This window comes from Patagioenas fasciata, chromosome 17, assembly GCF_037038585.1.
Source record: "Patagioenas fasciata isolate bPatFas1 chromosome 17, bPatFas1.hap1, whole genome shotgun sequence".
Lineage (NCBI taxonomy): Eukaryota > Metazoa > Chordata > Aves > Columbiformes > Columbidae > Patagioenas > Patagioenas fasciata.
The window spans coordinates 13973115-14000713 of NC_092536.1; the positions used below are offsets into that span (position 1 = coordinate 13973115).

The 27599-nt window shown below is 62.2% G+C and overlaps 1 protein-coding gene across 1 annotated transcript; it reads left to right on the forward strand.

Annotated features, from left to right (window-relative positions):
* Positions 1-3699: 3699 nt before the first annotated feature.
* On the forward strand, positions 3700-26975 carry SCARF2 (scavenger receptor class F member 2). Its single transcript, XM_065851477.2, is given in 12 exon segments — positions 3700-3812; positions 3814-4086; positions 10976-11034; positions 12817-12918; positions 13227-13746; positions 13862-14080; positions 14468-14596; positions 16983-17086; positions 17165-17282; positions 19065-19186; positions 24440-24592; positions 24978-26975. Coding segments are annotated over 12 exon segments (3096 nt in total). The 5' UTR covers positions 3700-3714; the 3' UTR covers positions 26177-26975.
* The last annotated feature ends 624 nt before the right edge of the window (positions 26976-27599 follow it).

The following is a 27599-nucleotide window of genomic DNA, read 5'->3' on the forward strand; positions in this document are numbered from 1 at the left end:
CCTTTCCAGGACAGGAAGGTCTACAGTCTGTCTCTGCGGTGCATGTGCTGCTGTTTGCAGGGCTGTGTGTGGGGTCAGGGTGCAGGGAACCGCCTCCTGCCTCCCAAGGCACTGGATGCCTTTTCAAACCCCCAAATCCCCACGTTCCCAGCAACCGTTATCCACACCCAGCCACAAAACAGCAAGTGCTCCTCTCATTTCTGGGTGCATTGACCCAACCAAACCCTTCCTATATATTTCTCTAACCCTACCTATATATCTCAGGCTTTCCCCACCCTACTCCATTTTAGCGTTCGCAGCTGGAAGCTGCTTTCTGCGTGTCCCGAAGGCAGGGGAGCCATGAACCGGTGGCAGGTGTGCCGGCAGCCCGTGCTGCAGCGCTGGCTGCAAGGACGCTGGCTGCAGCAGCAGGGGGAGTTGCGAGGGGAAAGAGCCGTGTCCTTGCAGCAACCATCACAGCCCTGCGCTCGAACGCTGCGAGCAGCCCCAGTGCACACATGAGCTGGGGCTTCTCCCACGGAGCAGAGCCCGGCCGCGTCCCGGCAGGGTGGTGACAAGCACCTCATATCACACAACTCCCCGCTGCCCCGCCGTGCGGTCCTGCTCGCTGAAACAGCTGCGGGGGTTTTTGAACCGTTGACAAAACAATGTATTTTTTCCTTAGTTTGGTCTTCAGAAATACTATAGGACCAATGCTTCTTTTTTTCTCTGATATTTTCCAAAACACAGTCCAACAGGGAGGCAAGTACCTGGTGGGGCATTTCCAGCCTGAAATCCAAAAAAAGGAACTGCAGATGGTGGTGTGATGGAAAGCCTCACGCCACTCTTGCAGGGTGCTGGCACAGGCAGCAGCTGCACTGGGAGCAGGATGGACAACTGGTACCCATGGAACGGGGCAGATGGCTGGTACCCATGGGATGGGATGGACAGCTGGTACCCATGGGATGGGATGGACGGCTGGTACCCATGGGATGGGATGGACAGCTGGTACCCATGGGATGGGATGGATGGCTGGTACCCATGGGATGGGATGGACACCTGGTACACATGGGATGGGCAACCCCAGCCAGCCCAGACCGCACCCCCTGAGCACCATCAGTCCTCCCTCCACCTCCTCCCCACAGCATCCTCAGCAGCTTTTCTGGCTACCAGAGGGACCAGTTTATCTCCCTGGCTACAGCCCAAATTCTGCCCTTGTGTGGGTTAGAACTGGTGAAAACAGAGCAGCAGCAGCATGGGATCTGCTGCCTGCAGGCACAGAAAACTGTTTACTGAAGCAAGAAAACAGCAGAAATCAAACACATTCTTGCACAAAGCAACAGCAGGGAAAGGTGTGGTGGTGCGACCCTGCCCTGGCTCATTGGGAAGAGAGCAGAGGAGCACCAGGCACAGATGGGGGTGATGGAGAGAGCTGCTGGGAAGGGAATCCAAGTTACAGAAACAGCCGGAGCAAGGCCACAGCTGCAGGTGGGCACAGCTGCCAGGGGATGCAAATACAAAGCTCGGCTTCCTGCCCAACCTGGGAGTGACCTCCTGCCCAGCCTGCGTCCTCAGACAGACAGGGATGCTGAGCTCAGCCTGGGGCTGAGGGACACCCCAAGAGAACTCACTGCAGCCAAGTCAACGTGGTCTCGGTGCTCCTGCTCCAGCCATGGGGGCTGAGCAGGGACACCCCTGTGTTTCTGGGCACCCTCCAGACAGGTCCAGTGAGCCGGAGGGGGGGAACAGGGATGTGGAGGCAGGGGAGGCTGGGCGAAGGATGCTGCTTCCTAGCCCTGCTGCCAGGCAGGGGACTGGGGGCATGTGGAAAGTGGTGGGGCTGCAAAGGGGAAAACGGGGGCTACACAATGGTCACAAGCCCATTTGAAAGCTCAGGTCTGAAAAGGAAAGTTGGTGGGTTTAACCACCAGACTTTTCCTCTGCACCAAAGGTACTGCCACTGGGATGTCAGCCACAATGTGCACAGGGCATGGGGAAAAGGCAGCCTTGGGCATGGTCACTGCCATCTCAGTCCCCACTGGTGGCCCAACACCAACGTTGCTCACTGGGAAGCAGGAACACGCTCAGCTTTGCCTTCCCAGCTTCACACCACAGAGGGTCCTGACTGTTCCCTGCTGTGGCATCACACGTGCCAAGGCCACGGGCCAGTCTCTGAAAGGCAATGCAAAGAACACGTTTGCAGGGGGCAATCTTGCAGATGTGAAACCGTCTGTGCACTTTGGACAAGCTACTGCTCACAGCTGGATTTGGGAGGTCGGCGAGGCTCAGGCAGGCAGATATATCGGGATGGAACTGCAAGAATTAATTCCCACTAACAAGACCACCAGAGACTTCCCCATTGGGAACCTCTTGTCTGAGCAGGAGAGAAGCCTTCCCCGCACACCAGCCCTATGTACTGCAAACTCCGAAGGACGTCGGTGGTGAGAACCCACTGAACTCATTTACTCTTTGCTGGGTGGAAAGATCCTGGGTCCCCAGGACACTACCAGGACTCCCTAATCCTCTCCAGAAGGATGCTGCCCAACCCATGCCTGGTGTGATGGAGGCTCCACATGCACAGAAAAGCCCTGGGGGTGTGTGGTGCTCGGCCCCAGCTCTGCGGGAGGTGCACACTGTCCATACCCTCCTCCACAGCTCCTGGATGCAGCCGGACTCCGCAGCAGGTTGGGGTAGCTGTTCAGCTGCATTCATGCTACCACATGGGAGACGGTCGCGGTGTCCTCCATCCGTGCTCTGTCATACAGCTGTCAGATGTCCCTGGAGCTCAAACAAGCTCAAGTTGTCTCCTGCAGTGACCATGAGGCTGAAAAGCCAGCTGGCACAGGGTGGTGGCCCAGGCACTGATGCTATCCTATCAGACCAAGAAGGCTGGTTGCCCAGGCTGCCGCACTGAGCCGGGGGTGTGGGAGCACTGCGGGTGCGCAGTGTGGCCCCCCGATTCCCAGCTGTGTTCTTATGGTGGGTTAACCAGTGGCTTCTCGGAGGCCCATCTGTCCCTGTTCAGGGACTGCCACGGGCACTTCTGGGCTCCTGCGGGTCCCTGGCTCCCAACAGGCTGGTCCAGGGGCTATTGGACACCCAGGACTGCTGGACACGTGGAGCTGCCAGATGAGGACAGCTGGACCACCAGGACAGCTGGACCACCAGGACAGCCAGACTCTGGGGCTGTTGTGGACCCAGGACAGCCAGATCCCAGGGCTGGTGGGCACCTGGGGCTGCCAGACCCTGGGGCTCTTGGGCATCCAGGGTTGTTGGGCTCCTGGAGCTGCTGGAACGCCAAGTCAGGGCTGCAGGACTCCCAGGGACTCCCGAACACCTAAAACTGCCAGACCACCACTGCACACCTGGGACTGTCAGATCCTCCGGATGGGCAGACCCAGGGCTGTCAGGCACCCAGGACAGCCAGACCCTTGGGACGGCCAGAGCTGTCGGGCCCCTGGAGCTGCTGAATCCCCGGGACGGCCAGTCCCCGGTGCTGCCGGACCCCGGAGCCACTGGGCCCCGGGCACCTGGGAGCTACTGGACCCCCGGGCTGAACTGGAAGCCAGGACTTCGCAGACTTCGCCCCCCCCGGCAAACCCTCCGCCGCCTCCCGGGGCTGCCTGCGCGGTAGAGACCCCCGGGCCCGTCGGGGCCGTCGGGGCGGCGCTGCCCCGCGGCTGGGGAGGCGGCGGCCGGCGGCCCCCGGAGCCTGGCCCGCCGTCAGGGGAACCAATGCGGAATTTCCTGGCTGGCGGCGGGGCCCCTCCCGCCGCTGCCGAGAGGGGCGCGGGGGAGGCGGCGGCGGAGCGATCGCACTGCGGCTTCCGCCCGCCGAACAGCAGCCGGGACAGGGCGGGTACCGGGCACCGCGGAGCCGCGGCGGGGGGGGCCAGAGCGCCCGGCCCCGTATGCGATGGGCTGGGTCAAGCCGGGCCCCGCCGCTCCGACGGTCATGGCGGCCCGTGGGCTGCGACCGCCCCGCCGCGCCCGAGCCGGAGCCGGAGCCGGAGGCGCGGTGCTGCTGCCGGTGCTGCTGCTGGTGCTGAGCCGCGGAGCCGCGCAGGAGCTGAGCCCCCGCGGCAGGAACGTCTGCAGGGCCGGCGGGTAGGAGCGGCGGGGCGGGCAGGTGTGGCGGGGCGGGACGGGACCCCCCCACCCGCCGGTCGGGGCCGGGGCGCGGTGGGGTGCGACGGCGCTGGGCGGGGGGACACTCGCCGCTCCCCTCCCCCGGGCCAGTCGCGGCGCTGGGCGCCTTCCAAGACAAAGTCCGTGTTGTGCGGAGCTGAGGCGGGGGGAGCCGGGGAAGGGGCGAGGAGCTCAGCCCAAGCGGGGCCGGGAGTGAGGGGCCCCGGGCGTGCTACGGGGAGCCGGTCCTGGGCACATCGGGGCCTGTCCTGCTGCCCCTTGGGTCAGTCCTGCTGCGGGGAGCCGGTCCGGAGTGCGCCGGGGCCGGTCCTGCGCCCTCGGGGCCGGTTCTGCTGTGTGGAGCCGGTCCCGGGTGCCTCCGGGGATCGGGTTGCGCTGTGAGGGGCCCGTCCCGCCCCGCCGGGCCAGTCCCACTGACGAGCCAGGGCTGGCAGGATGCAGGATGCTCTGGGTATCCTGGTGGAGCTGCTTGGGATGGCAGAGTAGCAGCACCAGGGCTCTTGGGTTTGGCTTCAGAAAGTGGGTGCTGGCACTGCCTGGCTGTCCCTGGGGTCACATCCTGCCTGCCAGGCCGGGGGCAGAGCCCCGGGAGCTGGCAGTGCCTTGTCCCCTCTCCCAGCACTCTCCATGTACCACGAGTGGCTTTGCAGAGCATCACCTCTGTCGCCTCGGGCCAGGCTTCTCTGCAGCGCTCAGGCTTGGTGCTGGGCAGGCTCCTCGGCCAGGCTGGCCCCAGCAAAGCGGGGAGCGTGCCCATCACCACTCCCTCCCGACTGGGAGAGCAGGATCCCTCCCTTGATGGGGGGCCCAGGCCATAAATGCACCTTTACATCTCACCCGTGAGGTCAGACGAGTCCACAAGGAAAACATGTGCTGCAAGCGAGAGGGGCCGCATAATGGCTCCATTCAGCAGGGCCACAGGGCGCTGGTGCCCCCTCCTCAGATTACAGGCTGAGTTTCCGAAGGAGGCATTTCATGAGCCAGAGCGGCTGCAGCTCCCGGCGCCGAGCTGTTCCTTGCAGGGGAGGATGCGGGGAACAGCCTCTCCTCAGTGGCCCATGAGCTGCCAAGCTGGTTCCCTGCAAAACTGCCACCACATCCTGGGATGGCAGAGGTGATGTGAGCAGTGTCCCCCCATTCCCAGCATCCTGCCCCATGTGCTGGGGATGGGGTGTCTGGGTGCTCCCCCTTGCACAGGGACCGCCCCATCCCTGCGGGGTGCTGGCGGGGGACACACTGCACCCAGTGCCGCAGGGCTCAGAGTCGCCCCCTGTGCCACCCACGGGTGCCATGGGGTGCGAAGAGGCACTTGCTGGTGAGCAAGACAGGGCGCACAGGATGGGCAGGTGGTGGTGTCCATCCTCCTGTGGAACGGGGCGTGAAGACAGCCTAGGAGCCAGACAAGGTCCCTAGGAAGCTGAGATGACGTTTGCATCTTTTTCCACCCCTCACCCTTCTGCAAACCTTTCTCCCTCCCCACCTGTATGCCTTGCACCCACCACTGTCTTTACTGTGCTGCTCCCCTCAGCATGGAAGACACCCCGTGTATCACCATCCAAACCCACCTTGGTGGCCCCAAGAACCTGGGGTAGGTGCTGCAGGTCATTCCCTGTGTCTGGGGCTGGGGGCAACCAGGCTGGAGAGGGCTCGGGGTGTCCCCTGCCCAGGCTTGGTGAAGCTGCTGGTGGACTCTGGACCGTGTGGCTCTGCCAAGCACGTGCAGGCATCCCTCAGCTGCGGGTTTTGGAGGGCTCAGGAGGAGGATTCTGCTCCAGCCCCTCCTGCAACCTCCTGAGACCTGGCTAGCGAGTAGTAATCCAAGGAACTATGGTAGGGAAGAAGAGCAGGGCATATTTGGGAGCTATTTGATGTTAAAGTTTTGTGTACTATGTACTACTTGCTCTTAAATTTGAAGCTCTTTTCTAATCAGTTACAAGTTGGTGTGACCCTGTCCGAAGCTGCCGTTTGGGATGCAGGCTGATGAGAGCACTGCGCGCCTGGCCATTGCTTTGTTCATCTCCTGCTCTCATTAATGCTCTCTTTTGGTAATCTTTGTTTTTTAACTTATTTTTCCTTTCTTTCTCTGCCTGAAGAGTTTCTGTTTACGTACACAATCCTACTCCTGTCTGCCTCACCAGGGGCTGGGTTCGGGTTGAGGAGCTGCGGCTGGCGTTGGGGGGGGGGGGTGCTGCTGGCTGGGAGCCAGTTGTCCCGAGAGCCCTGTGTGCCACATGGGGAAGCGGGTGGCACCGAGGGCTGGGTGACACAGAGAAAGACAGAGCTCAGTGCTGGGGTGATGCTCGGGAGGAGCAGCGGGGCGGGGAGCACTGGGGGTGGCCGTGTGGCTGAGGAAGGTGACAGCGATGCTCTGGGCTTTGAGGACATGCTGGGTGCCCGCAGGGCTGAGAGCGGGGACGTCTTGTGTGGGACCCCAGGCAGCAGCTCTCAAATGCACCCCAGGTCTCTCTCTTGCTTTCGGGCGTGTGAGCCCACTCCTCGTTGTTTGGGAGGCTGCGTTGGTCTGGATGAGGAACCTTCTCCATAGCTGTAGGTAAAGGGGACCAGGCTTCACGGAGCAACATGGGATGTTAATCCACAAGAAAAATATTCTGCCTCTGTAGAGACCCCAGAGCACGTGCAGAGGTTCTGTGTTCTGCTGGTTCTCGACGTGAGCAGGATGTGACATGCGCTGGGGGCAGCGCTGGCGTTGAGCACTCGTCCCTGCAGGTCTCAGCTCTGGCTCTGCCCGCGTCCCTGCTCCTTTTCCTCCACATCAGCAAGGCTCCCAAGCCCTGGCCATACCTAGGAGGCAGCTTTTTGTCTTTTCACAGTATTTGTAGTGCTTTGAAGAAAAGAAGAAATAGAAAATGTATTTGCACTGTGCATGTCGGTAGTGGCGTGTCCATGTGGGTCGGGAGTGAGCTTTTAAACACATCTCCCAGTTATCCCAGTGCCAGTGGCCACAGGGCACATGGAGCCACCAGACCACAAGACGTGTTTCGGAGCTGCACCCCGATGGGTGCTGGGCCCCCCTGCAGCCAGCACCGACCCTGCCCGGGACTGGCGGTGCTCGGGGACCAGTCCACAGGCTGCACTGGGAGCACCAGTTACCCAGTGCCGCATCCCAGCTGCCTCTCCTTGCAACAGCAGGCAGTTTATTTGCTGTCAAAGCTGCTGATAAACGAGGCGGGGGTGAGCAAAGGGGTGTGGGACGCCATCAGCAGGCGCGGTGAGGGAGAGATTAGCTATCGGTGGAGAGATAAGCAGGAATCCTGTGTCCGACCAGGCGGTGGGTGGGCTGTGGTCCCAGCTGGTGGTGGTCGCAGCAGGAAAAGGGTTTTCCCTCCTGCCACCATGTTTCAGCAGCTCCCAGCTCCCTGCCGTCAGCTCGGGCTTTCATCACGGGTGATGCTTTTCGGTGCATCACCCGCAGTGCCCATTTTGGTGGCCAGGCTGAGCTTTCAAGGGAGGAGGTTTCCCAAGCGCAGGGGTTTCCCCGTGCAAACCTGCGATGGTTTCATCTAAAACCCACCAAACACTGAATTTCTAAAGCGTGGAGGGGCAAAAGCAAGCCCAGGTGGGACAGCAGATGCTTTGGTCACACCGTGGGAGGGTCAGGGCACCACAGACCCTTCCCTGCCTGCACCCAAGCATCTCAGCACAGCTTTTCGGGGAGGGCAGCCTGAAGCCCCTTGCAGAGAAGACCCTTGTCTCGAGCCCACGCACTCCTCGGGTGGGTTGTTTGATGGTTGGGCCCTGTTTGCCATAATCACTGCGCACCCCCACGCATGCTCAGCCGGAGCAGAGCCCCCACTCCAGCCTCGGGTTCCCCACGCGGGGGGTACGTGCCGACTGCGATCGCAGCGTCTTGCAACCGCTTCAGCGGGCTGGATGGATGGAGCTATTTTGAGCTCCGGCTGCAAGGCATTTTTTCCAGGCCTTGAATCATTTTTGTGGTTCTTTTCTGCCTCCTTTCCAATTTTTCACCGTCCGCTGCAAAAGGGGGGACGCAGAGCTGCGGGCTGGGCCGCGCGGGTGCTGCCCGCCGAGGGGCCGGCGCTGGGAGCTGTGTCCAGCCCCGGTACCCGCGTTTGGCCGGGGGGCTGCTGGCAGCTCCCTCCCCGGCCCCAGGACAAGGCGGTCTGGCAGCCAGACGTGGTCCTGTGACTGTGCTGGGTTTCGAGCGAATACTTCCTCGATGTCTCCTCCTCCTCTTCTGCATTTGTTACATATAAAGAGGAAAAGGGAAAGAAAAAAATAAAAAGAAGAACGCATTCCAGGCTGCGTCGCCGGACCAACCCGGGTGAAGTTTTGCTTGACTGCAGCATCTGCTCAGGCCGTTTATAACCCTCCAGCATCGCTCCCATCGCTGGCAGGGACTGGCAGTGTGTCACCCCAAGGATGAGCGGGACACCTCAGGGATGAGCGAGACACCCCAAGGATGAGTGAGACACCCTGAGGATGAGCAGGACACCCCGGGGATGAGTGGGACACCCTGAGGATGAGCGGGACACCCTGAGGATGAGCGGGACACCCCAGGGATGAGCAGGGCACCCCAGGGATGAGCAGGGTACCCCAAGGATGAGCAGGACACCCCAGGGATGAGCGGGACACTCCAAGGATGAGTGGGACACCCCAGGGATGAGCTGGACACCCCCGGGGATGAGCAGGATTCCCCTCCCTGGAGCGTTCCAGTGGTGTCACAACATGGGGAGCATGTTCCCCACACCTGGGTTTCAGCATCGTGAGCGCCCAACCGTTTGCTTGGGGGGTCATTGAACCAGTGTGGGTGAGATGTCCCCGTGTGTCCCACGCCAACAGGGAGCTGAATATCTCTGGCTGAACCTCTGGGGGGGGTCTGAGACCCCATCCTGCTATTGGCTGGGGTTAAGCTTGTGCCAAAAGCACTTTGGCTGATGACCCCATGCTCCCTGGAGGTGGTGGCACTCCGGGACACCCAAAGGTTCAGGGACACATCCCAGCTGCCTGCAGTTGGCATCACCCAGCGGGGACATCCCCTGTGCTCCAGCCATACCAGCAGGGTGGTTCTGGCCTTTGGGGTGCTGACCCCAGGCCCCTGAGCAGCTAACCTGGGGTTTGGGTCATGTTCGGTCCCTCTGCAGCAGCCAGGTAGAAGTGTGCGTCCCCTGAGCTGCGCTGCCCAGTGCTGGCAGGGCTGAGCCCCGAGGGGACTTGCTGCCCATGGGATGGTTGCAGGTGCTGCCAGTGCTGCAGGGATCCTTCCCACTCTGCTCTGGGTCCTGTTGGCACCTGGCACAGAGGGGGCGAGCAGGCAGGGGGTGTGCAGGCAGGGGGGTGTGCAGGCAGGGGGTGTGCAGGCAGGGGGGTGTGCAGGCAGGGGGTGTGCAGGCAGGGAGGTGTGCAGGCAGGGGGTGTGCAGGCAGGGGGGTGTGCAGGCAGGGGGTGTGCAGGCAGGGAGGTGTGCAGGCAGGGAGGTGTGCAGGCAGGGGGGGTGTGCAGGCAGGGGGGTGTGCAGGCAGGGGGTGTGCAGGCAGGGGGGTGTGCAGGCAGGGGGTGTGCAGGCAGGGGGGGTGTGCAGGCAGGGGGTGTGCAGGCAGGGGGGTGTGCAGGCAGGGGGTGTGCAGGCAGGGAGGTGTGCAGGCAGGGGGTGTGCAGGCAGGGGGGTGTGCAGGCAGGGGGTGTGCAGGCAGGGAGGTGTGCAGGCAGGGAGGTGTGCAGGCAGGGGGGGTGTGCAGGCAGGGGGGTGTGCAGGCAGGGGGTGTGCAGGCAGGGGGGTGTGCAGGCAGGGGGTGTGCAGGCAGGGGGGGTGTGCAGGCAGGGGGTGTGCAGGCAGGGGGTGTGCAGGCAGGGAGGTGTGCAGGCAGGGGGGTGTGCAGGCAGGGGGTGTGCAGGCAGGGGGTGTGCAGGCAGGGGGGTGTGCAGGCAGGGGGTGTGCAGGCAGGGGGGTGTGCAGGCAGGGGGTGTGCAGGCAGGGGGGTGTGCAGGCAGGGAGGGTGCAAGCAGGCAGGGAGGTGTGCAGGCAGGGGGTGTGCAAGCAAGCAGGGAGGTGTGCAGGCAGGGGGTGTGCAAGCAGGCAGGGAGGTGTGCAGGCAGGGGGTGTGCAGGCAGGGGGTGTGCAAGCAGGCAGGGGGTGTGCAGGCAGGGGGTGTGCAGGCAGGGAGGTGTGTGCAGGCAGGGAGGGTGCAAGCAGACAGGGGGGTGTGCAAGCAGGGGGTTGTGCGAGCAGACGGGGGTGTGCAGGCGGGGGGGTGCAGGCAGGGAGGGTGCGAGCATACATGGGGGTGTGCGAGCAGGCAGGAGGGTGTGCAGACAGGGGGTGTACAGGCAGGGGGGTGTGCAGGCCGGGGAGGGCAGTGTGGCCCCCATTCCCCGCAGCACCCCCTGAGCAGGGAGATGGAGCAGCCGGGGGGAAAGGCCGGGTGTCTGGCTGTGGGCACCGTGCCACCCCGTCCCGGGAGCTGGCTGCTTTGACGGACCCTCGGGCGCAGAGCATTCGGTTTTCCTCTGGGATATTTAGAGCCTTCCCTTTTTACCCAGCATTTGGGTGTTTGGGGGACTTTTTTATTTTCACAGTAGCAGTTGCAAACCTGACTTTTTCGTTTCATCGCTCCCGATTAATGGGAGAAACTGGTCCTGTCCTCACTCCCAGCTCTTCCAGCCGGTGCCTGTGGGAGCCCCCAGCAGATCTGTGCTCCGACAGCTCCCCTGGCCCCGTGGGGGTGCAGCAGCCCCTGGCCAGGGTCCAAATGACCAGGATCGAGAGCCCTCACCATCACAGCATTGGTGCTCCCAGTGTGTTTTTGGGAAGGACCAGGACTTGCTGAGGATCATAACCATTAGTGGTGCTTTTGTTTTCCCTCTGCAGCTCCTCGGTGCTCACGTGCTGCCCAGGATGGAGGCAACAAGGAAGCGAGTGTTTAATAGGTGAGCACTGGTGTTTTGCTTCATTGGACAATGCTCGTCTGCCCAACCTGTGCTGTGCCCTGCTGGCCTCACCACCACTGCCGGGAGCCACCCTGATGTGCCCTGCAGCGGGGACCCCCTGTCCCGGGGACGTCGGGGGGTGTCCTTCCTCCCCGTGGTGCTCGAGGCCAGCAGCGTGTGGATGGAACAGGTGCTCAGCCCCAGTTCTGGGGTGCTGGTCACAGAGCCCAGCCCTGGGGTACTCCCTGCCCCACAGTGATCCCTGGGTTGCCCCAGCCCCCTGTGGGCTCCTCCGTGGGGACCCTCAGCCCTGCTCGCAGGATGGGGGATTTCTCTCCATGTCAGTCAGCTTTGGGTCTGAGGATTTGGAGGTGCTGCTCTGAGACCCAGTGGACAGTGAGGTGTCCCCCAAGGTGAAGTGTGGGGACAGGGAGGGTGCAGCTGCAGGGATGGGACCCACAGAGTTCCCATGGGTTCTGCAGCAGTGTGAGGAGCCAAGCCAGAGCTGTCAGTGGAGGAGAAGCCGCCAGGACCAACTCGTATCCATCGTGGCTACCTGGGGAGCAGCTGCTGGGGCAGGCTGGCTATTGGGCAGGGGCCACGGGGCCTGCAGGCTGGGTAGCTCTGGCTGGGGCCACGCCAGCATCACAGCCCTCACTAGGGTCCTGGTGAGCCCGGCAGGGATGCTCAGCATGGAGCCCTGGGAGGTCTCAGCCCCTGCACTGCCATGGTGATGCAAGCAGCTGGTTTGGGGTTCCTGTGCTGCTCCCCATGGCCCGGGCTGGCCTTGCCCAGGAGCGCTGGAGGAGCTCCACACGCTGGCCCCGGGGCTCATCATTTTGCAGCCGATGGCGAAGACCACGTAACCAACTAACCCACCGTGCATGAGCCCTCGTAACCGCTCGCTGCATGTGACGGGTGCCTGCGCACCGGGAACAGGACACAGTGCCTGCGGCCGGCAGGAAGGGACGGGACAGGGCCTGCCAGGACAGTGGGGGTAGGACGGTCCCACCAGTGAGCTGCCCCATCTCCTCGCCCCCCACCTGCTCTAACCATTAGACTCACTGCTCCTAACCTGTGTAATCTGTCTATTTTAGGGTTTTCTATAGTATCCATCACCGTAGGTCTAAGAACTCCCAGGTAAGGTGGATGGGGTGGGTGGTCTGCTGTCCCTCTCCCGGTGGCTGAGGAGCCTTGTCCAGGGCCACGGGGGATCTGCCTGCGCCTCCCTGCGCCGCGGTGCTACCTGCGCCCATCCTGCGCCTGCCCCGCGCCGGGCAGGGCCCCGGCAGTACAGGGGCTGGTGGCTTTTGGGGGCCGGTGACCTGCATGGGAGAGGCGGTGGTGGGGGTGGCAGTGACGCCACTGCCATCCATAAGGAGTACAGGGAGGGGGACAGGGGGTCTGCGCTCGTGGCTGCCTGCAACCCCCACCCATGTCCCTATTCTCCCCCGGCGCTGCCTCTGCCGGTGGCACAGAGCTGAGTGAGGGACGCTGCTGCCGGTGCAGCGGGTGGCAGGGATGGGGCTGCGCTGGGTGGCAGGAGGCTGGTGGCAGGGATGGAGCTGAACAGGGTGCCAGGAGGCTGGTGACATTTTCCTGGTGATGTCCCATCCAGCCTGCCTGGCCACTTACCAGGATGGTCCTGGTGCCACAGCTCAGCCACAACCAGAGAGCTATGGCACAGCCCTTCCCCTGCTCTGCGGGGCCAGGGGAGTTTTGGGGTAGCAGGGGCGTGCCCGGTAGCACTCGCGCTCATGCCGTCTGTGTCCATCCATCCAGCTGTGTGCGAGGGGAACTTCACCTGCAAGGAGAACGAGGTGTGTGTCAGGCCCGGCGAGTGCCGCTGCCGCCATGGCTACTTCGGCGCCAACTGCGACACCAGTGAGTACCGTGTGCCCATGTGTCCTCAGGGGGTTTTGCCAGGGTGGCCCTGAGGTGCTGGCTCATTTGGGGCGACTTTCCAGAGCAGAACATCAGGGATGGAGCTGGAGATGCTCTTCTGCCCTTTTCTGTCCCCCAACTTTGTCCCCAGGGCATTGTCCCTTTGGAGGGGTCTCCTTTGAGATCCAGTGTGCTGGGAGGATGGGGGATTGTGGTCAAGAGGTCCCATTGGGACTGGGGGTCTCCACTGGTGCACACCGGTGGGGTTGTCCCACAGGCGGAGCCAGGGCTGATGGCTCTGCCCACAGAATGTCCCCGGCAGTTCTGGGGTCCCGACTGCAAGGAGATGTGCAGCTGCCACCCCAACGGGCAATGCGAGGACGTGACGGGCCAGTGCACCTGCAACCCCAACCGCTGGGGTCCCAAGTGCGAGAACGTCTGCCTCTGCAAGCATGGCAAGTGCGACCAGAAGACGGGCAAATGCACCTGCGAGCCCAACTGGTGGGGACCCCAGTGCTCCAGCTCCTGCTATTGCAGCCACAACTCCCAGTGTGACCAGCAGACGGGCAACTGCCTGTGCCAGCCCGGCTGGTGGGGCCGCGGCTGCAACAACCAGTGCTCCTGCAACAACTCGCCCTGCGAGCAGTTCACGGGGCGCTGCCAGTGCCGGGAGCGGACGTTCGGGCCCCGCTGTGACCGGTACTGCCAGTGCTACAAGGGCAAGTGCAACCAGGTGGATGGGACCTGCACGTGTGAGCCGGGCTACCGGGGGAAGTATTGCCGCGAGCCGTGCCCGGCTGGCTTCTATGGGCAAGGCTGCAGGAGACGGTGAGTGCCCGGAGCCTGCTGGGCCTGATCCAGCACCGTGGGCTTGGTAAGGGGTGGTGAAAGGAGGTTTTGGGGATGCCGCACTGTGTGACAGATCCCTCCTCGGCCGTTGCAGGTGCGGGCAGTGCAAGAGCCTGCAGCCGTGCACGGTGGCGGACGGGCGCTGCCTGACCTGCGAGGCCGGCTGGAACGGCACCAAGTGTGACCAGCCCTGCTCGCCCGGCTTCTATGGAGAGGGCTGCGAGCAGCTCTGTCCCCCCTGCAAGGATGGGCACACCTGCAACCACATCAACGGCAGGTGCTCCCATTGCAACCCGGGCTGGATCGGAGACCGGTAAGTGTGGGGGGCATGGACGGAGCTGGACCGGGGGAGCTGTGCCTGGCCTCTGGTGCTCCCGGCCAGGAGCAGGGCTGGCTGCAGGTTTGCAGCTGGGAGGGGAGGGCAGGGATGGGCTGAGCCCGCTGGCACAGCTGTGGGACTGGAGGGAGCCTGCGAGACCCCTGCCCCTGCCCCCAGGTGATGGTGGGTGCTTGCGGAGAGGCTCAGCTCTCAAGCTGGGATGCTTTCTTGTGCCCAGGATTGGTTCCAGGGCTTTGCAGCACCCAAGTGGGGCTGGCAACGCACAGCCCCATCTCCCTGCCTGCAAGTGTGGGGCTGGGGGGTGCCAGAGGTTCCCTGGAGCCCTGGGTGCTCCAGCCACCTGCCCTCATCCCTCCCCAGGTGTGAAACCAAGTGCCGCAATGGGACGTATGGGGAGAACTGCGCCTTCGTCTGCAGCGACTGCGTCAATGGCCAGTGCCACTTTGAGACCGGCCACTGTCTCTGCCACCCCGGCTCCCACGGCACCTAGTAAGTGACCCTGGCGAACACCCCGGCATGCGCCCCGGGCACAGGTGATGCTCCAGCACCTCCTGTCCCCTTGGGTCCTGTGTGGTTCCCACCTGAGAGGTTTCCTGCAGTGGAAGTTCTCACGGGCAATAATTTGGATGGTGTTTGGAGTGGAGGGGAAAGATCTCGCTCGCAGAGCCGTTAGAAGCAAGGTAACGCCACGAGGTGGGGGGTTTTGCTTTAGGAAATTGTTTGGCAAAAACAAATGCTGTCGACAAAACGGTGGTTTAGGTCTTTTTGTTTTTTTAAGTCCACAGTGGAATTTCTAACTGAAAAGAGAGAGAAAACCACATCCCAGAATAGCAAATAGCCTCATGGGCATGGCATCCATGGGGTGCTCCTGCTGCAGGCTGTGGCTCTGGCCAGGGTCTTCCTCACCCCCAGGAAGAGCCCCCACATCGTCCCCCCTGCCCAAGGAGGGGCCACAGGGACATCACCGTCCTGCTCACATCCCCTGGTGGTTTTTCCACATGAGACTGCAATGCTGTTTGAAAAGGCGAGGAAAGTCTTTCCCCCCGAGCCGGGACGTGCAAACCCTCCCCAGGTCCTGCCAGCTGCTGCTCAGGTTCTCCTAGCGATTAACTCAAGCATGGCAGCAGCAACAGGGCTTCGGAGCTGGCATCCTGCCCATGCCAGTGTTTCATTCAGGGCTTATAAACAGGGAGCGTTTGCATTTTAGGTGTTTTTTTGGGAGGGCTTCACCAACCGCTTGTGCTGCCGGAGGAGCTGACTGGGCACTGGTGCCAGCCCAGGGTGCCTAGCCTGGGCATCGTTGCCACCTTTGGTAGCCCAGGCAAGCGGGCCCTGGGGCTCAGTGGGGGTGCCCAGGGGTGCTTTCAGCACAGTGCCGGAGGACAGCACGTGAGTTAATCTGTTCTGAGACCCCGACACAGCGCTGGGGATGTGGGTCCTGGGTTGCAGCCCCAACCCCAGCAGCATCCCGGAGCTGTGACCACGGCTGGGCTGTGCCGGACGGTGCTTGCCTTGGTCCTGGGGCGGATCCCTGTGACTGCGTGCAAACTAGTGTTTCTGTCAGCAGCGTGTAATTTTGCTAAAAAGGAGATGATTTCTGGAAGGAAGGCAGAAGCGATGTCCTTGCTGTGCAGGAGTGTCCCCTCAGCTCTGCGTCAGGAGGATACTAAAGGAAAACCTGCTAAAATACTGTGGTGTGCAAAAAGTGGCTTATCTGGCATTGCCAGAGGCCTCCGGACTCTGTTAGAAAAAAACACCCCCTCTGCTCTCCCAAAACCTCAGCCCAGGGCAGAAATAGTGGGGTGAGCTTTGGGTTGCAGAGGAAATACCCCAGCTCCCATCCTGCCACGTTTGCTGCCCTGGTGCAGCTGCCCGGTGCGGCCGCGGGGGCTCAGCGCCGTCCCGGCGGGCACCCGGCACCTGGCAGGCACGAGGCTCAGCCGCGCCGGCGCTTTGCAAGTCCACAGAGCGTGAAATGGGCTGAGCCGCCTCCGGGCACGGCGCCCAGGGCCGGGGCAGCTGTGGCCCCAGGGGAGCGGGTTCGGGCCGGGATCCACTGGCTCCTCACGGCTGTAACCGCTGCTGCCGGGGAGCAGCTGGTGGACGGTTTGGTGCCCAGCAGCACTGCCAGCATCCCCCAAATCCATCCGGGTCCTGCACCGCGGTCCCTGTCCCACAGCTGGGCTGACAGGTTGGGTTGGTCCCACCGACACCGAGAGCCCCGGTTCCTTTGGCATGTGCCTGGCGCATGTTTGCTGTGCTCAAGCCCTTGATGCTCATGGGTTGGGGCCTGTTCATGTGTGTCCCCATTGCCTTGGTGATGCCCCCAGGGAGGTCATTGCACCAGCGGTGGAGATTTGACTCCAGGCTTAGCTGAGTCAGGGGGGTCCGCCTTGCAGAGCTGATGCCTCAGGGCTGCTTTGTTGTTTTTTGCTTTCTGGAGGTCAAAAAAATACAAATGAAATCGATCTGTGCACTTTCCCAGCTTGTGGCTGCCATCGTCCTGCCTGGCTAAGGGCAGGGGCCAGGGGGTGCCACGGGCCGCATCACCACTAGGCTGAGCTGGAAACCCTGAGCATGACACCAGGGTGTCTTTAAATGTGACTGCTGGGTTAATGACCTTTCATAATTGCTGTGCCTAATTGCAAAGCCCTGCATGGGGAGCGGCAAGAGCATCTGAGCTCCAGCTGGGCCAAATCCCCCAAGTGATGGGCTCAGCCACCCGGTGGGTGATGGGCTCCTGCTCTCCAGGGCCTGGGAGGTCTGTGTCAGAAGGGGCTGGGGAAGTGCCCCCCACTTTTCCCTGTGGCACTGGGGGCTTGGGGGGAACAGCAGCCAAGGTGACAATGGCTCTCACCTGGCCCCTTCCCTCCAGCTGTAACCTGACTTGCCCTCCCGGCCGCTACGGAGCCAACTGTGCGGAATCCTGCGGCTGCCACGATGGTGCCTGTGACCCGCTGACGGGCGCCTGCCACATGGGTGAGTGCCGGGCGCGGGCCGGGGCGCGGGGCTCTGCCGGGGGAGTCACCGGGCTGAGCAGCCGGTTCTGTCTTACAGAGGCCAACCAGCGGATGGGGGTGATCGGGGCAGGAGCGCTGCTGGCGCTGCTCCTCATCCTCCTGCTCTCCCTGCTCTGCTGCTGCTGCATCTGCCGTAAGAAGGACGAAGCCTGTGGGTGAGTGCTGGTGCCGGGGGGGCTCTCACTGGGCTCTGCCGTGAGTCACAGAATCCCAGAGTGTCAGGGGTTGAAGGGCCCTGGAAAGCTCATCCAGTGCAATCCCCCACGGAGCAGGAACACCCAGCTGAGGTTCCACAGGAAGGTGTCCAGGCGGGTTTGAATGTCTGCAGAGAAGGAGACTCCACAACCTCCCTGGGCAGCCTGGGCCAGGCTCTGACACCCTCACCAGGAACAAGTTTCTTCTCAAATTTAAGTGGAACCTCCTGTGTTCAAGTTTGCACCCATTGCCCCTTGTCCTGTCACTGGTTGTCACCCAGAAGAGCCTGGCTCCATCCTGTGACACTCAAGCGGAGTGGGGAGCTGCAGGTCTGGGGAGAGCTGGGGATGTCGGTGCCCAGTGTGGGGCTGGGACCAGTGTTGGGGTTACAGGGACCACACCAGGACAGCAACGCTGTAGGGAAACTGAGGCAGAGCAGCGCTGCCTGCCCAGCACTGTGTGGCCTACAGATCCTCGGGGTCTGAGTGGTCCGGCTGCATCCTCGGGGCAGCACCCATCCAGGAGCTGGTGGGGGGACTCGCGGTGAGCCCTGCCTGGGGACACACTGCCCCATCTCCCCAACTTCCTTTCCCTCTTGTGGTCCATCACTTCATGGAGACCCACGAGGTCCCCTCCAGTCTCCAGGGAGCTGGAGTCACTTTGCAAAGGGAACCCTAAAATACAGCGAAGGCATCAAGATGTGGCCACAACCCCTTATACAACCCATGGGGTGACACCTGGGGGTGACGAGCTGCGGCACAACCACTTGTCCCGCATGGGGACACTCGGGGCCAGGAGGGTGAGTGTCTGCGGCAAGATGGAGGTGAAGCTGTGTTTCAGCAGCGCTGGGTGACATCTCACCATGGTGACAGGGCTGGGGACAGTCCTGCTGCAGGGGGGAGGCTTGTGCTGCTCAGCAAGGAACGAGCGGGCGGTGGGAGCCCCTCTGGCTGAGGAGAAAGCCTCCCCTTGTGCCGCCAGCCACTGCACAGGAATTTTCCAGAAGCCTCCCCTTGCGGCCCAGCCAGCTCAGTCCCAGCCCAGCACATCTGGCTTGGAGAGCCTGGGGGCTGCGTGTAATAATCCCACTGATAAAAGCACAAACGCAGCCTCACATGGTGGGATATCACACGGGGAGGTGGAAATAACTCAAAATAGATCCATCTCTCCTGGGGTTCCTGGACACAGCGATGTCCCCAAACAGCTGGGTCACCGTGGCGCTGTCCCGGCAGTGGTCCCTCGCCAGAGCATCCCAAGGGACTGCGGTGGCAGTGGGCACGTCACAGGTTGCCTTGCATCAACACATGAAGCTGCTCGCTCCTGCGGCTGCAGTTAATTGCTTGAAACGTCAGCCCCTGGAGGCTTCAAAACCAGAGAGCAAATAAAGAGAAGCCATGTGTTTGTTTTGGGGTTGGGATGATTTTTACTTATTTAAAGATTCACAGGGTATTGGTCTGGTATTGCGGGTGTTTTGGGGCTGGGCTGCCAGTGGCCATGGCTGAATCTGGCCCTGCTCTGCATCCTGGTGTGGTGGGAGCTGGTGGCCGGTGCTGGCAGCAGCCCTGGGGTGTCCCTGACCCCCTGTGCCCCCTCCCCACAGCCACCCCAGGCCCTTCCACGAACCCCCTTTGCATCTGCAGCATCCCTGAGCTCCTGGCTCTGTCCATGTCCCCGTGAAGACTGTCCCCACCATGGGGCGGGTGCCGGTGCCTCTCTGATGGAGCTGTCACCTTCTCTTGCAGCTCCAACCAGGACCCAGCAGCAGCCAAGAAACCGCCGAGACGCTTGTGCGGGCGTTTCAGTCGGATCAGCATGAAGCTCCCGCGCATCCCCCTGCGCCGCCAGAAGTTGCCCAAGGTCGTGGGTAAGGTGCTGGGGTCTAGGGGAGGGGCAGAGAGCCAGACCCCGGGGCTTGACCCCTGGCAGGGCAGTGTGTGTGATTCACGGCATCCTTTCCAGCCCCAAAGCCAGGACGGTGAACACAGCAAAGCAGTGACGGGGACACGCGGGTCCCCAGGACTGTGGCAATGCTCCATGTGAGCTTCCTGGCTCGCCAGGGCTCAGTCCTTTCTTAGGCTGCAGGTTCTGGATCTCAAAGTGCATTGCTTTGCTTCACAAGGGCAGGTACACACTACCTGGAGCTGAGCAGGTTTGTGAGGTTTTAGGTTCCCCAGGTAGAGGAACGCTCCCCGTCACTGCAGTGAAATGCCTGGTTTGCCCCTTTGGTCCTGCCCCAGCTGTGCACGGGGCAGGAGCCTCCGAGCAGGGCAGAGCCCACCCTGCTGCTGCAGTGGGATGGAGGGGCAGAGATGTGGGGTGAGCTCCCCACACTGCCCAGCCACAAACTGAGATGGTAGGAGGCTGCTTGCGCCCAGCAGAGCCCCTGACCTGGGACTGATGGGGATGCCAGGGAGCCCCCACATCCCGGCAGCAGAGGGACACGGTCTGCTGCACGCTCACCCCAGCGTGAGGAGGGGGATCTGCTGCCTCATAGAGGACGCCGGTGCGGGGAGAGTTCAGCCCTGTGCCCCTGTCCGAGCCCCACGCCTCCCGGGGCTGCGATGCCAGTGGGATGCCCCAAGCAGCCGCATCCCAGCGCTCGGCATGAGGCCAAATCCCCCATCCCAGGTGGGGCACGGAGGTGGCCCCTGTGCCAGCACGCTGTGCCTGACCTCCAGCATCAAAGCGGGGGGACAACTCCTCACTGCGCGGGGCACAGCAAAGCCCTGCCCCGGAGCAGGGTGCGCCGGGGCTGGAGAAACATTCCTGCTGCAAGGATAACAGAGGCCGTGTTTGTGGAAGGGGCCGAGCAGGGCTCAGGGAGGACAGAGGGTGCCTGTGTGCAGTGAGGGCAGGGGGGGTCTGGGAGGCTGCCTGCGTCTGGCTGGCGCCCACCCAGCTCCTCTGTGTAAACAGGGCAGCAGCAGCCCTGGGAAGGGCTGAGGATGCAGCAGCAGTGCTGGAGGGATGCTCGGGATGGTCTTGGGTCCCAGCAGGACTGGGGCAATTTCCAGAGCCTGGTTGTGGGGCTGGGGCTTGTTGTTTCACTGGAGGGAAAGGCTTTGGTCAGGGCTTGCCTCATGTTCATGGTATCTTACGTGGCAGAGCTGGTGTGGGTTTCTGCAGCCCCCGGTCCCTCTGGTGTCTGGTCTGGTGATGCCTCCAGCTCTGCTGAACCTGGGTCCCCCTGGACAAGGGGGATCTGCCAGGGTGCCTGTGGCAGCCACATCCCTGTGGTGCCCGGTGACCACGGTACCACATCATTGGCTCCACCTGGAAGCCACAGTGGCCAGTACGTGGTGGCAGAGGCTGCCTGTGCCCCACGTTGGTCCTGCCCCAGCAGGAGGGTCCAGCAGATGCTGAAATGCCCCAGCTCAGAGCTGGAGCTGCTCAGGACTCCATGGGGCTGTCATGGTGAAACTGGTGCTGGCCAAAGCTGAGGACACCCAGTAGATGGTCGCTGCAGGACTGCTGACATCTTTGCAGAGCTGCCGCTGTGGCCCTGCATTCACTGGCGCTGCCCGAGTTTTCCCCTCTGGGCTCAAACATGACTGTGGTCATGAGCAGCACAAGCCCATATGTGGTAGAACCTCCTCAGTTGGAGCAGCAGGTTTTGAAGCCTCAACAACGCTCATCAGGTGCCTGGAGCCCCAGGTTCCCCCCTTGAAAGCTGCTCCCCAGCCTTGGCACCAGTTTTGGATCCACAGCATCTCTCTTGGGATTGCACCGAGCTGGCAGCTGCGCGATCGCGTCCTGGGCTGACACCAGCGGCCCCAGTGCCAGGGTTGGGCATCCCCATGTCACGCCAGCAGATGGAAGCTGCAGCTCATGGCCTGGATGGTGCGCCTGCAATGGATACAGAACTGGCTGGAGGGCCAGGCCCAAATTGTTGTGGTGAATGGAGCCAAATCCAATTGTTGGCCGGTCACAAGTGGTGTCCCCAGGGCTCAGTATTGGGGCCAGTTCTGTTTAATCTCTTTATCAATGATCTGGACGAGGGGATCAAGTGCACCCTTAGTAAGTTTGCAGATGACACCAAACTGGGTGGGAGTGTTGATCTGATGGGGAGTGGGAAGGCCATACAGAGGGATCTGGACCGGCTGGGCCGATGGGCTGAGGCCAATTGTCTGAGGTTCAGCAAGGCCAAGTGCCAGGTCCTGCACTTGGGTCACAACATGAACGCTGCAGGCTGGGGAGGAGTGGCTGGAACAGGCCCTGGGGGTGTTGGTGACAGCGGCTGAACGTGAGCCAGCGTGTGCCCAGGTGGCCAAAAAGGTCACCAGCATCCTGACTTGTATCAGGAACAGTGTGGCCAGCAGGACTAGAGAAGTGATTGTGCCACCATGCTGGGCACTGGTGAGGCCAAACCTTGGATCCTGGGGTCAGTTTTGGGCTCCTCATTATCAGGACATTGAGGTACCAGAGAGAGTGCAGAGGAGGAGACGAGGCTGGTGAGGGGCTGGAGCACAAGTGTGATGGGAGCGGCTGAGGGACCTGGGAGGTTCAGCTGGAGAACAGGAGCTGAGGGGAGACCTTCTGATCTCTGAACTGCCTGAAAGGAGCTTGGAGCCAGGGGGGTCGGGCTCTGCTCCCCAGGAACAAGCACCAGGAGCAGAGGAAACGGCCTCAAGTTGCACCAGGGGAGGTTGAGGTTGGATCTGGGGAACAATTTCTTCCCCAAAGGGCTGTGGGGCATTGGAACAGGCTGCCCAGGGCAGTGCTGGAGTCACCATCCCTGGAGGGTTTAAAAGACATTTAGACGAGGTTCTTAGGGACATGGTTTAGTGCTGGAGTTATGTTGTGTTTGGACTTGATGATCCTGAGGGTTTCTTCCAACTGAAATGATTGTATGGGGTTCAGTTGCCCAGGACACGGGCAGCTCCGGCGTGGGTCTGGGTTGTGTGTCACCCCGCAGTGCCGGGGCTGCCCAGCTCTGCACCGCACGGCCCCGCTTCGCCCCCCCCGCCCCACCTGCTCCCCGTGGCAAAGCTCAACCAGCCCCGGGTGGTGCTGACCACAGGGACCGGGGGTGCGCGGGGCTGGCCAGGAGGGCTCTGGGACCACCCTCTGTCTCCCTTCTGTGGCTCCTCACCACTTTGTCCCGGTCCTGGCAGCGATGGGCTGCTGTGTGAGCCAGGCTGTGGCCAACACCCCCATGCACCCACATGCTGTGGGCCCGGGACCTTTGGGGTGCAGCAGGAGAGGACCTGTGGGAAGCTTCCGTGTTTCTCCCAGCCCCATCAGCCCATGGTGTATCAGCCAAGGGGGATAAACCCCGGGGGACCAGACAGCGCCCGGCTCTGGGTGCGCTGCACGTCCTCTTTTTATCCTTCCGCCACATCCCGGGTCTCACCGAGCCCCGGAGACACCTCATGGCTGCGAGTCCCAGCCGCTCGTCACGCCCCTCTCAGGAAGCATCTCCCTTCATCCGCTTCCAGCCGCCTGCTTTTAATTTTCCCTTTTTGGTTTTTATTACGAGGAAAGCCATGTTGAAACTGCTGCTTCCCCCTCTCCAGGCCATTTGCTCTTTAAATATCTACGCTTTTTTTTTTCCTTTCTCCAAGAAGCCAAACTATGCAGGGGCGAGCGTGCGTCGCTGCCGTCATTTTCATGAGCTTGCATCTCTGAAGCCAGATTCCCTAATAAAGAATAAATGTCCCAGTGGGCATCCCAGTAACACTGAAGGGTTATTTTATTGTAAAACAGGGATGTGGTGCAAGAATCGAACAGTCTGAGCAGGAAATTGCAGCACAACTTAAATGTTTGGGATGCACAGGCAGGGGTTACAAGTACCTGGAAATATCGATCTACGGCAGCTGAGCAGGGAGAACCTGCCCTGCTCCTGGGTCTTTGCGGCCCCTGCTGCAAAGCAGGGCTCTGTGGGGACGCCGCCACCCCAGGGGACAAAAGCCAGCGGGTGGGGGGGGACAAGGGCATCTAGTGACATCCAGCTTCCTGGCGGGGGATCAGTCCCCTCTGCCCATGTCCTGGGGGCGCCCTGATGATGATGCTGAAGCTGTGGGTGCTCAGGGAAGCCCCGTTGAGTTGTTTGGGAGATGAACTTAACTTACCCAACGAAAAGCCTTAAAAAGGACGAGACAGAAGCACCAGCCCCTCCCTGCTCAGGCAGCTGCCACTACTCAGCTTTTGGGTTTTTTTAACTGTTGAAACCGAAAATATATTTAACAAGTTTTTCCTCTCTGGTGGTTTTTCTGCTTTGCTGGGTGTCCCTGTGGGCAGCCCCGCAGCAAAGGGGGCAGTGCTGGCAGCAGGAGGGACGTTCCTCCTCAGCTTTGGGCTGGGAGGAGCTGGGAAATGGAAAAGTGGCAGAATTGGGAAAAATGGTTATGCACATCCCCCTGCCATAGGCATCCTTTTGCCATCCTTCTAACCCCTTGTGCAGAAGCAGAAGGAAAATGTAAACAGTGATGGTGAAGTAGAAATTTATTGCAATTAAAACCGGCAGCTCATTTCTTTCCCCGGGAGGGGGATGGTCACAGCACCAGGACTTTCTTTGCTCTGGCTCTGCTGGGTTGCACAGCTCATGGTGACCACCGGGACACTGGCTGGGTCCTCGTGGGGCCCAGGGGTTTGGGTGGCTTGTGCCTCCACCATGTGCATCCTCGATTTGGGCAGCTGGAGGCCTGCCGTGGAGAGGGGGGACAGATGGGAGGTGTGAGGCTTGCCCGGGCTCTGCTGTCCACAGCCACTTGTCCCCAGCCATGGGGGTTGCTGGTCGGCACCACTGCTGGCTGGTGACTTCAGTGGGTGCTTGGCTGGGGGACCTGGTGAAGATGCGCAGTGAGAGCTGTCCCCATGCCTGGGATGTCATCCCTGAGCCTGGGATGCTGTCCCTGTGTCTGGGATGCTGTCCCTGTCACCGTGCCTGGGATACTGTTGCTGTCCCTGTGCCTGGGATGCGGTCCCTGTGTCTGGGATGCTGTCCCTGTCCCCATGCCTGGGATGCTGTCCCCGTGCTGGGGATGCTCTCCCTGTCCCAAACACTCACTGTCAAGTTGGGCGGGGGGAGCTGTGCAGCATCCCACGCTCCTGTCTGACATGGGGGTCAGGGGGCTCCAGCAGGATGGGCACTGACAGCAGTTCCTTGCCCTCGCAGTGGCCCACCATGACCTGGAGAACACCCTGAACTGCAGTTTCATCGAGCCGCCCTCGGTGGTGGAGCAGCCTTCCCCATCCTGGTCATCCCGCGGCTCCTTCTCCTCCTTTGACACCACAGATGAGGGGCCGGTGTACTGCGTCCCCCATGAAGGTGAGCAGGGGGACAGACACTTCCCCAGGGGAATTTGGGGTCATTGCCAGAGGCCACCTCCTGCTCAGTGGAAAGACGTCACCCTTGTGCAGTGGGGACCGTGCCACCCGGCCTCCTCATGCCCCAGGGAGGGAAGCAGGTGCCAGTGTTTCCTCCCACACAGTTTCAGACCTCCCTCCGCTGGCATTGGCTGCTCCAGGGTTGTTTTAAGAGCTCTCTAGTGCTGGGGTCTCTGCCTGGGAGGAGGGAACAGGGGGACTTGGGGACACAGTGGGGTGTGGGGGGGAACCAGGTGAGATGCTGTCCCACTGTGCTGCAGGAACGTCTCAGTCCTTCCCCTCCCCAGCACATCCCCATCTGACATCCCCATGCTCTCTTCCCACAGAGAGCGTGGGTGACAGCAGGGACAGGGGGACACCTGCCAGCCCTGGGGACAAGCTGGTGGCCCCGGCCAGCGGGGAAGAAGCAGGTGAATACACCTTCCTGAAGGAGACAGGCTCTGTCAGAGCCTTCCCAGCCGACAGCAGCGAAACGCCCCTGCTCAAGTCCTCGGACAGCGAGCGGTCCTCCTGCGGCTCGGGCTCAGCCGGCGCCGTGCTCTACGCCCGGGTCGCCCGTCTCTCCAAGCAGTCCAAGGAGGAGGAGGATGCCACCGCGGAGCCCCGTAGCCCCGGGAAGCCACCATCCCCAGAGAGGACCAAACCCCGTCCTCCGGACCCAGCCACGAAGCCCAAAGTCTCCTGGATCCATGGCAGGTACAACTCCAGCCAGTCCAACTCACTGCCGGCGCCCAGCCGGTCCCCGGAGCCAGCAGCCGCCCAGTCCAGCAGCCCCGACCAGGGCTTGGCCAAGAGGAAGAGGAGCCCAAGCGAGACATCAGCTGGTGTGCAGGGCAGAGCGGAGGAGAAGGGCAGCACACGGGGCAAGGAGAAAGCACAGAAGCAACCGAAGGATCCCAGCGTCCCCGAGGGCAAAGCTGGCCTTACCGGGGAGCCCCAGTCACCCTCCAAACCCAAGCAGAGGAACAAAGCTGGCTCAGAGCCAACAGAGAACATCAACGGGGCAGTGCAGAACGCCTTCCGAAAGATGGGTGCATTCCAGCCGGAGCGGCGGGTCGGGGACAACAAGGATGCTCCCCGCAGCCCCGGCACCAGCAAACCGCGCTCCGAGCCCCTCCATCCCCAGCTGGCCTCCGAGCTGGCCGCCCAGCTGAAGGAAAAGACTCAGAGCCTCAACAAGGGGGACGGCGGCACCCGGGCAAACGGGGTGGGCGCCCAGCGGGAGAAGCCAACCCCTCCACAGAAAGCCAAGCGCTCGGCGGCCGCCGGCGGCCAGAAGACCAGCAAGCCCTTGCTGCCCACCTCTCCCCACCTGCAAAAACTGATCCCCGGGGTGGCCGAGCCAGCGGCTGGGGAGGCCAAGCGGGTGGAGAAGCCGAGCACCAGCAGTAGCCATGAGCAGGCTCTCCCCAGCGAGCAAGTGGCCAAGAAAACCCCCATTAAAAAGCCTCCCAGGAAGAAAAGCCGAGAAGCCAGCCTGGAGCCACCCCGAGCGGCCGCTGTGCCCGCGCAGGCTGTGCAGTGACCGGAGCCGGGCACCGGCCCCGCGCCGGCCGTGCGCCGGGAGGAAGGACGTTTGCTGGCATAGCCGGTGGACATGGAAGCCTGGACTGGGCAGGGGGCACTGGAAGAGCCTTGAGCCTTTGTTTTCCCCCGCTCCATCTCTCTCATCCCCCTTTTTCCTTTAGTCTCCCCTGCCCCAGGACCTGGTCCTCCCCACCCGTGCCCTGCTGCCTGCTCCCTGCCCGGCTCTGGCCGCTTGCCCTCCCGGCAGGGCAGCACTGCAGGGAGCCGGCCCAGCCGCCAGCCCGGGGGGTCCATGCCTGGCATATCCCCCCACTTTTTTGTAGCAGTATTATCAATCGCATAAGCAGCGCTTGTTGTACTAGACGTACCCACGGTATATTCTGCAGTAACGGAGCCGCTCGCTTCCCGCACCCCACTCCAGTCTGTGCGGCTCGTGGTGCGTGGGAGAGGGAGGTGCTGCTGCTCGGCACCCAGGGCATGGCCGGGAACCTGCCCTGCTCCATCGCCAGCAGCAAACCTCGTGCTCCGGCACCCTGGGCTCCAGGCACGGCTCTCCATTGCCAGTCCCACCGCAGCCGCACCATGCCCGGAGTGGGGTCGAGCTGGTTTCGACCAATGCCACCTTCCCCTCCGCCCTGGGGCTGCTTCTGGCCAGGAGGAAAGCACTGTTCATGGCCGGAGCTGGACGTCCTTCGGGCTCCCACGTCCCATCCAGCGGAATTGGAGGGATCGGTTGGTACGACAGAGCCTGGCATCTCTGTAGAGCGCTTTCCTAATAAAAATGTATTTCTTACACAGCTGGGTGCCATCTCTCTGTGCCTCAGGATCCCCGTAGACAGGCAACGTGCTGGTCATGACCTTGTCTCGCTCAGGTGCTCAGCCCGGTCCTGAGCAGGGTGCGGTGGGGAGGTGAAAGACTTGGCAGCAGGTACAGGTAGTGGCAGGCAGGGAGGCAGATCCCCGCTGTGGCTGCTGCTACGTGCTTACCTGTCAGCAGAGACCAGCCCTGGGGGCAAGATGAGGAGCCCCTCCGTCCCCCTCTATCCAGCATCCTCCCCCAGCCCATCAAGAGCCCCAGGGAGCAGACTGGTCTTGTGGCCAGATCCTCTCCAGCGTAGCCAGGATTGGCCCCTGGAGCTCAAGAGGGATCTGGCAAAGAGAGCCCATCCCTGGCTGGGTACTCAGGGTGCTGGGACACAAATGTGGGGGAGCATGGGGAGCTGGCAGGGCTCTGACCCCAGCTTTCTAACCCACCTGCCAAGGGGACAAGGCTGGGACAAGCCCAGGGGCCAGATGAGATGGACTTTCTCCCACACAGCTTCTGCCCAAGTTTCCTGAGGAGTCTGCACCCTGCCTGCACACTACCTACACGCTTCTGCCGTTTGCCTGTGTGCTGCCTGTGTGCTGCCTGTGTGCTCTGT